The sequence below is a fragment of the Felis catus genome, chromosome C1, assembly GCF_018350175.1.
Source record: "Felis catus isolate Fca126 chromosome C1, F.catus_Fca126_mat1.0, whole genome shotgun sequence".
In the NCBI taxonomy this organism is placed as follows: domain Eukaryota; kingdom Metazoa; phylum Chordata; class Mammalia; order Carnivora; family Felidae; genus Felis; species Felis catus.
In genome coordinates this window covers 163,020,595-163,030,439 of record NC_058375.1, presented here as the reverse complement: position 1 = coordinate 163,030,439, position 9,845 = coordinate 163,020,595, and the positions used below count along the sequence as shown (strand labels likewise).

Genomic DNA, 9,845 nt, shown 5'->3' with positions numbered 1-9,845 from the left:
TAGAAAAAGACCCAATTAAACCAAGTAATAGAAGGAAAGAAATATTAAAGAGCAGTAACCCATGAAATAGAAGAAAAACAATGAAGAACATTTGACTCTTTCACTAGAGTTTTAAAAAAGGTTTTAACTACAGTTTAATAATTTCTTGTGCATTTTATTCTAACCTTTTTCCTGATAGATGATAGGAATACCTCCATTCATAATATAATGTATGTTAACAGTAAACTTCAGATGACATTCTTAACAACTAAGCCAAGGAGAAGTTGAAACCTGGTTATATGTGGGACAGTCTTGGCTTCAAGGAATTGTGGGTCATAAGATAATGTGGATTGGGCTGAGGCTACTTTGTCTCTTGGTGTTCAGTTTACCTATCTAAAATGTGTGTGTAGAGATTATCTGTCACTCGGCTCTGGATTGTAAGTGATTTTTATTGCACAACCAATGTATTTATATTCCTATCAAACCTTCATCATATAACTTTAGAAGACTGATGTTTTGAAGTATTGATTCACAGTGTTGATTTTTTACTACTGATATTTGAATGCAAACTTATTCATCCAAGGAATGAAACTCAGCTTCGAAAGTGAAGTGTTTTAGGTTATGACATTTGACAGTTTTAAACTTTAACCATGATTCAGTTTAGAGGTAGAGTTCTCATTAAAGCTCCTATGGAAAGAGGAAAAAAAAGAAATTAAAAAGAGATTGGCTTCTAAAACTTAAAAAAAAAAAAGTCTACGTTAAAATCACGGGTTTTCTAATATTCTAAACGCTAATATTTTGAAACAAAGTGTTTTAAAATTACTGGTTGTATTTATCTTTATGTTATTTATTACATACTGTGTACCTTGTAACCTAAAGTAAACCCTGTAACTTGTAAAGTACCTTGTAACTAAAAGTAAATAAATAAATGGAATGCCTTGACAGCTTTCATAATTTCTACTGCCTGATTCCTAGGTTTCAAATTGTTGGCTCTGTGTTAAGTAGCCTCTCTGGCAGCTGAGAACAGAACACGGACACAAGAAACTGTGTGTATGTTCGAGCATTAATATGGTTGTGTGTGATTCTAAGTAAGTTCACTTGTCTACACCACAATTAACTCAGCTATGGTTTTAGAGATATTTCTCCCTCACTGAGATAGTGTTGATTTGGGAGGTGGGGTGAGGACTGGTGGATCATTAAGGAAGCCATAAGGAAATCTAAACCCTCGGAAGAAGGCCTGCGTAGAATTGGGGGGAAATGGATTATATGAGTGGAATTGATTAGAATTTGTTCTTGTTATGTACACTTACGGTGCCATTTTAGACACCAGTCGATAAAAACCATTTTTATTGTATAATATTTTGTATGATGAGGAACCCATTATATTATTATCGCATTATCATATTGCCCTACTAAAGTAAGACTAGATTACTGTAGTCTGACAGTATAGTACTGTTTTTCCTACTCTTATTTCTCATGTTCAAGAGGACATCACTGACTCGTGGTCTGGCCAACGTAGGTCTAGCAGACTTTGTATCTCCCTCAATTTTGAACAGTGTCTTTTCACTCTTGAAACATTAGGTCACTGATGTTCTGTCATGGGTCATCTGCTCCAAAATGATGCTTCGGACTGTGTTAAGTCGTGTGAGATTATGCGTGTGCCGCTCAGTCAGCGAGTTACAGAAGCCGTTAGCATGTGCGCCCCTTCACAGGTCGTCCAGCGCCTCCGCGCATCTGCCTGCCGTGGCCAGTGGGTGCCCAAACCTTACTGCTCCAGACTTTTCCAAAAGAATTTGAGGTCACTAGTAGTTCTGACTAGATTTAACGAGGTGATAAGAAGGTGTTGCCTTGATACTAAAGATACTCCTGTTTTGAGTACCCACCCCCCACTGTTTTTTGTTCCGTTTTGTTTTGTTTTGCAGGGAGCCCCTACACAGTTTTATGGATTTGTTGCTAATGCTCATGGCCAATGCCACACACACTCTGCTCATGACTTAATGGTGTAAATCACAATACTTTAACTGAAGTGGCAAAATGAGGACCAAAATTCTAAGTTTCAAATATTTGGATCAAAATTAAGGCATCTTGGTGCGGCTAAAAGTGGTTACTTCAAAGACTATGTTCTGGTTGCCCGAAAGATAAAAATGGGGGTGGGGGGGTGGAGAAAAAGCCTTTCCTGCTCAGCTGCCTATCTACCTACATTGCTTTTTGTTTTGATTTTGATCATCTGTTCTCTCCCTTCATCACCCAGTACAGGCTGCACAGCTGACTCACCAGAGCCTCCCCAAATGTCAGTCCCCTTCCCCCAAAGCAAAATTTCATTTCCCCAAATGTTTTTATCGCCTCCAACATAGTTTACATTTGCAGCAGGCTTTGCAGGCATACTCGGTGACTGTTTGCATTCAGGCTTATTTCTAGAGGGAGTGTTATGACTTGGAAGGGGTGATGAAGATAGGCTGAAATTTTCTGTCTCTTCCCATAGCATAGATTTCTTTGCCTCTCTTTCTATGACTGACATTCAAATTGGATGCAAATGTCGGAAACCTGAGGAGAACATGCGCTGGGTTTCTTACAGAAGCCGGGGTGTGGGCAGTATAACAGTAGGCCCAATTGAGAAGAACTTCACTTTTTACCTAGGCCCGTGTCCAGGAGGCACGCGACCCTTAGCCTATGCCACGTGGGCCCCTCAGTAACCCACCTCCCTCCCTTCCTGTCTGCCCTTCTCAGCCTGGTCCTGATCATGCCTTCTCTGTGACAGACTTTTGGGATCCACTAATTAACTCGGTCCTTCATCTCTGTTTCTAAATGATGTCAGTGGTGTTAACATGAAGGGAGTTGTCCACAGGTGAAAAGCAACCTCAAATGTCATGGCCATAAAGTTGCATTTTCTTCCAGTTGCAGAAGAGAAAAGGACCTTAAAACTAGTTGCAGTGCCCTTTGTCCATGAAGATATGATTCGTGCCATGTACTGTGTCACTTTCATTTGTCAAGATGTACCCGAGGTTTGGAGGTGGCCTAGAAAAAAACCTGTGGCCAATTTACAAGGTTGCTTTTCTCCGGACCATCCTTGACCTCCCTGATCATGTTACACAGCGATGCTGACTGCTTTCTTGGATTATTTTACCAAAACGCTCTCCCCAAAGGAATCCTTTTTTTTTTTTTCTTTTTGGAAAATAATAAGTGATTTGTTCAAATAACTCTAAGAAAGAAATAGTCTGGTCGGTTTCCCACCTTATAAAGCCAGTGTTTGTCATTAAGGTCACAGGGTAAGCAGCAGAAACAGTAAGTAAAGATTAGTGGATGTCATAGTATAAAGTAAGACGCTGTTAATACCTCATGCATCTCAAGACCACTGTCCATCAGCCTACAAGAAACACAGACAAGAAACCAGAAGTTTGTGTTTTTCTTTTAAAAGGCTTCAGGGGTGCCTGGGCGATTCAGTCACTCAAGCGTCCAACTCTTGAGTTCAGCTCAGGTCATGTTCTCACAGTTTGTGAGACTGAGCCCCACATGGGGGCTTGGGTGTCTCCCTCTTTCTCTCTCTCTCTCTCTCTCGCGCGCGCGCTCTCTCTCAAAAGAAATAAGCTTAAAAAAAATAAAAGGCCTTCAAAAGGAATATAGATGACATATGTTCTTGATTTACATCCAGTGCTAGCACAGTTCTCATCAGGTTACCCCATTCGCAGCTAAGAATCAGCGAATAGGAAAAGGGATGAGGGGGGCAAGGAGGAGGAGAAAGAGCTGACACAACAGCCTTGGAGAATGAGGAGAAACTCAAACTCATTTCTCATTCGGAAATATAAGAATCTGGAGCCATTTAGAATAAAAATCCTATGAAAACGTCACTTAATCATCGTCTGCTAGTGGTTTCTGCTGTAAAGACATCAATAATTCTGATGCCCCAAATGCCGACCAGCTGCTGATCCCTAAGCGGCATCTTCTATATTATAGGGCATTCCGGACAAGAGTTGCCATCTGGTATAATGTGGGCCTTCGGGCCGAGCCCCTGGACCCCTTGAGAACTGGTCCAGCCCTCCCTTCTCCCAGATTCTGTCCTACTTCTTTCTTAGTGTCCTCCTAAGCAGAAAAAATCCCCAAAGTGCAACTTTTGACCTTTTAATGATTATATTTTGAATACATTCTGATTCAGTCATTTTAAGGCAGGTAATCATAACACAACCGTGTCTATTGAACACAGTCATCTGCAGGTGTCAGAGCCCTAGGGCCTTGCCTGCAGGAACAGCCCGCTTCCGTTGTGCTGGATGGAATAGCTCTTCGTCATACTGCTCTAAGTTGCGTAACTTGTGCAATTAGTTTTTTTTAAGGTATCTTTTTCTTAAGGATTGGTAAAAAATTAGGATGTAAATTAAACCTCACTGATTATGTAAAACTTCATGTAAAAGCAAAACCTGTAGAGCACATTCACCCTTGTAAAAATATTTCTCACTTTTCCTTCCATGTGCTTGACATTTACTCTGGGACTTTTAGTGTCATCCAGGAAAGGAACTTGCTTCTCGGAACTTCCGGCTAATTCCAGTTCCTGTCCCCCCTTCCACCAAACTCCTCATTTGCTCAGTAACTAAACTTCTGTTCTAATGCAGAGACTATAGGCCGTGAACTCCCTTAGCCTTCTGGCCTCCAGGCCCCATCACTCCTGCACAGCCCTCCACTGCCCTCCTTCCCTTTTCCCAACTCGGCGAATGGGAAAAATAATTTTCCTCTTATTCAAAGCCAATCCCTCTGCCCTGGATCCTACGTCCATTTGATACCTTCGGGAACCTTACTCTGTCAGCTACCTCCTCTTTTCCAGAAGTCTTCAATCTGCCATTGCCCTCCCCCCTCATCTCCAAACCTGTTCTGCTTTTGTTTCCCTCTGTTAATGCCCTCTTCCCCTCTCCTGTGCCTCTGATTCAGTTGGTTACCAAGGCCTGTTGATTCTGCCTCCCACATAAGTCCTTCACCCCTTTCTCTTACCGCTGCCTGAGTTCCAGCCCACACCATCTGTCACCTGGACTACTGCCACATGTAGCCTCCTACCTGATTTCTGCCAGCCTTGCCCATCTCACTGTGTCACTCACCTTCGAAATCTTCAGTGGCCCTGCATGGCTCACTGGGCAAAGTATGAATCTGTAGGCATGGAAAAGGCCCTGACTGCCTCTCTCGACCCTGCCATGCAGTCATCTCCACCTGTGCCCATGCTGAACTTCCTTTTAATTCTCTAAACATCCCATTGTTTGGTTCAAGCCGGGTGGCGTTGATTTCCTTGGAACACCTTTTTTTTTTTTTTTTTAATGTCTATTTTTGAGAGAGAGAGCACAAGCGAGGGAGGACAGAGAGAGAGGGAGACATAGAATCTGAAGCAGGCTCCAAGCTCCAGGTGGTCAGCTCAGAGCCCGATGTGGGGCTTGAACCCACAAACCATGAGATCATGACCTGAGCTGAAGTCAGACATTTAACCAACTGAGCCACCCAGGTGCCCCCGGAATACCTTTCCTAATGCAATCCCTCCAACACGCACACCCCAGTCCTGCCCCACAGGTCACCCAACAGGTTAAGCCTGAGCAGTGCCCCTCCCCCAGCTTCCCTCGCACTTTCTCTGGAGCATTTTCACACTGTATTTAATGGGAGAAACCTATGGTGAATTCCTTGAGCCAGTATCCTTTTTATCTTTGTATGTGTCATCACTTTAAAAATGTTCATGAATGAGGGGCGCCTGGGTGGCGCAGTCGGTTAAGCGTCCAACTTCAGCCAGGTCACGATCTCGCGGTCCGTGAGTTCGAGCCCCGCGTCGGGCTCTGGGCTGATGGCTCAGAGCCTGGAGCCTGTTTCCGATTCTGTGTCTCCCCCTCTCTCTGCCCCTCCCCCGTTCATGCTCTGTCTCTCTCTGTCCCAAAAATAAATAAACGTTAAAAAAAAAATTAAAAAAAAAAAATGTTCATGAATGAATAAAAATGACCGTTTTGATGACCTCTAAGGGGAATGAAAAAGACAAAAAGGATGTAATATTTCAGTTTTTACAGATACAGTCCCTTGTCGTGGAGTCCTAGAGGTCATAAAACAGAATTTAAGATGTACGAATTTTAGATACAAATATTCAAAAGGAAGCCCAGTTCAACCCTGTTACACAAATAGAAGTTTAGTTAGCTTCTGGTGCTTCCATGCTCTTTCTAGAACCTGGAGAGCTGTAAAAGCTACCTTCCAAGTGGCTTAAACAAAAAGAAAACAACACCAGCCCCACGCGGCTCAGGATGCTTTTGTAAAACACCATCCAAGAAGGAAATGTGTAAATAATAATTTCCTAAAGATTGCTTTCTCAGATATATGTGTGGTCCTTTAGAGAGCCAGCCTGCTCAGACATTTTGAACCCTTCCTTCAGTATATATCGTGAAGAATATATATCCTTCAATATATAATGTGAAGAAATGTCCCAAGATTTTCCAGATGCCACTTTCACCGCTGCCTTTGTGATGGCGAGGAAGAGAATTGGTTGTGCCATAACCTGTCATTATTCCGTGCTGTTTGCCATGAGCCCGATTTTAAGTCATTTCCCACCATCTACTCTGTTTTTGCTCTCCCAAATGTAACTTCGAGATCCTGTATCATGAGATAACTGGCAGTACAGGACTGGAACTTACTTCCTCTACACTTCTAGTCCATGTTTATTAACCTCACCAAGTCAAGTGATACTGGAGTATCCGAGATCCAGGAACATTTAAGCCAGTTGGTATCCCAAAGACTTTCCCCAAAACCAGCATCGTGATTCTGTAGCTATTTCATGATTATGCAACTTTTTAAATACAAATCAGTGCTGTTTCGCTCCTTCCCCTCAAAGCAAAGCAAGATTGCATCCTTTATCCGGTTTTATTCACTCGGAGGAACACAGACAAACACAAAGACCTCACAGACTATATCTGAATGTTGATCTTGGGCTCTGCTTCAGAAACCCTAGGAAATGCTTTCAGTTTACAGGCACTGAGCATCATTAGCAATCCGGAAGCAACCGTGTCTGCATTCCTGATGCTTTTCCTTAAAAGACACAGGCGAGATTATGGCCTGCTTTTCAAAATCAACATGTTCTGTGCTCAAGCTCATGTGGCAGTGACCGGACTCACAGGCACATACCTACTTGGAAGGAACCAGAACCAAGTTTCCATGACAGCTTTATGGCTATTTTGGCCAGTATTATAGTATTCTAAATTCTGATATACCTTTTCTCTCCACTTCTAATATATGCTTTTTTTTTTTTCCATTCAAACATCTCTGGAATTGGGATTTATCTTCTAATCAATGGTTTGTCATAATTTACTTGGCTTGGTTTTTCTAAATGGAATATATGTGCCTTATGTTCATTATAAGTCTTGTATTCAATAGCATCTTAAATTTGAAGAAATGTTCTATGTATTATCTTAAAAATCATTTACCTGGTTTCTAAGACCTATTTGATACATTAATAGAACGGTAGCAAAAGTGACAATCTCAGTGGTGAATTTTGTTATTTGCAATAGGTATTTATGTTGGAGCCAAATCATCACCCTTAGTGATTTTCACCCTCTTACATTCCTGTCTTCTGCAGGAGGAACTCATACATGTAAGACATGATCTCAAGTCAGTGTACTTTGAAATACAGATCAGTGACTTGCTTGTGCCCTCTCCCCCTTTTTTATTTCTTGGGAGCATTTTCAGCCAATATGTGCTCAGAAATCTGAGTGTTATTGATAATATTCCAGATTTGTTTTCTCTTATTCTGGGGTTTGGAGTCCTTGTTTCTCTTTGCTACCAGTACTTTTTCATCTGAGTTAACTAGAATGGCTTCTCTTATACATAAAAGTCTAGAAGTATCTTAGCATTTAAACCCTTTCTTTGGAGATTCCTTTCTTAAGGATAAAGGAATCAAATGCAGCAAAACATTTTTGCAGCTGGAATGACCTGTGCCTAATTACTATACTCAGGGTTTCTGATTAACTGTAGCTTCTGCAATTTCTAAAATACGTTTTTTTCCCTTAACGAACACAGTAAATATCAAATCATTTTGAACAGAAACTGGCCCTTTTTGATGATTCAGTATCACCTTCACCATCTGTGGCCCTAACTGTGGTCACAGATGACAGAAGGCGGGTCTTCTGACAAAATCCTTACGGGACCCAAACACACTCTACATTGTTCCTTATCCTCCTTCATGCATTAGCACTTGGAAAGAGCCAGGATTTGTATAACACATAGATGAGGCTGCTTACCGCTGAAGGGGACCATTTGGAAAACCGCAGTAGAAATGGTTTTCCAAAGTAAATCACAGAATGTTGGTCTGATTTGTCACCATTTCTTAAACAAAGAGGAAATCAAGCTCTGAAAGAAATCTTAACGGTTTGTAGGTTCCACTCAAGGGTTTTCTAAATGTAACCGTAACGTGCCTCTCCAGTACTAACCATGGCTTGTATTTGAGTGCTTTGACAGAAAACAATCTCCTCGTCCATATGTTTCTGCCACTTTGTCACACACTACTCTCTTTCAGGTCCATACGTTCAGAGGGCCACACTGGTGTGAATACTGTGCCAATTTCATGTGGGGTCTTATCGCTCAGGGAGTGAAATGTGCAGGTAAGAGCTCTTCCCTTTTTGCTTTATTGCATCAGTTACAAAGTTAGAAGGAATCAGTTGTAAGGAGATTTGCTGTTACGCGGGCTGGATCCTGGTTTGCCTTTAACACACATGCGGTAGGCTAGATTCTCAGGCAGCCGCTTCAGAAATTGGAAGTTTGTCTGCCTTTAACCTTCTTGTGCTTAATGGACAGCAGACTGGGGATCCGGTATTAGTCCATTAAAAAAAAAAAAAAAAAAAAAAAAAAAAAAAAAAAAAGTTGTCCTGTTCAAAAGGTCTGATAAAAGGAGATAAAAGTAAGGCAGTTATATTTAACTCTTGCCTTTGATGATACAGTAACTAAATTTATAAAATGATTTTTTTTTTTAAGCAGTGTACAGGGACCTATGATTGTTGCCTTGGGAACTGAATTTTAAGGATAACTTGTTAAGCTGGATTGTCCTTACTGCATTTTTGCAAAATCAAATTGAAGCTTTAAAAATCTGTGAATTTATCTTCAAAGATGGTTTCCAAATTCTGAAAAACCACTTAGTCAGTAATATTTTGTTTGTGACATTTTGAAATTGTGAATATGCCAAATCCTTTTTATAATATATGACCATAGTATTTTTAGATATAAATTTAGAAACTTTGAAGATTGACACATGAAGAACCAACTCTGGAATTTATTGAAATGCTTTATGAAAGTAAGTTATTCACATCATGTGAAATTCATTTGTATAGAACAACTATACCAAGAATTGGCCATTTATTCAGACTACTTTAAATTCTGACATAGACTTAAAAAATAAACATTCAAAAGACATTTCTGCCATTTAAATTGTAAAACTAAAAACTACATTCTTAACATGTCTTTTAGCATGAAGCTTAACACTTAAAAATGTATACTAAGAGTAATGTATTTCAAAATGGTAACTGTAGTAATTCTGTCAAGTTTATCACTGTAAAAACCCACATTTCTTTTGTGGCATGATTTTTAAAAATTGTAATTCCAGGATAATTAACATACACGTGTTATATTAATTTCAGGTGTGCAATACAGTGATTCAGCAATTCTGTACATTACTTAATGCTCATCACAATAAGTATACTAGGATCCTCCTACTCTGACATCTTCCCCAGAAGTCCCCTGCGGCATGATGTTTCATGGAATATTTTTGTTGCCCCCATTATGTGCACAAATTTCTAGGGTCTGATTTTTCTTCTAAATTGCATTTTTTAATAGCAAGGAACAATATGCATTGCACATTAATGTTCCAAGCCCTTCTCCTG

At 40.5% G+C, this 9,845-nt stretch overlaps 1 protein-coding gene across 1 annotated transcript in view; it reads left to right on the top strand.

Moving 5' to 3' along the window:
* The window catches only part of CHN1 (chimerin 1), a gene marked incomplete at its 5' end in the record, with an annotated part of 48,214 nt that overhangs the window by 15,709 nt on the left and 22,660 nt on the right, over window positions 1–9,845 (top strand). Inside the window, 1 exon segment of the mRNA NM_001193650.1 lies at window positions 8,489–8,573. Coding sequence (NP_001180579.1) covers window positions 8,489–8,573 — 85 coding nt within the window.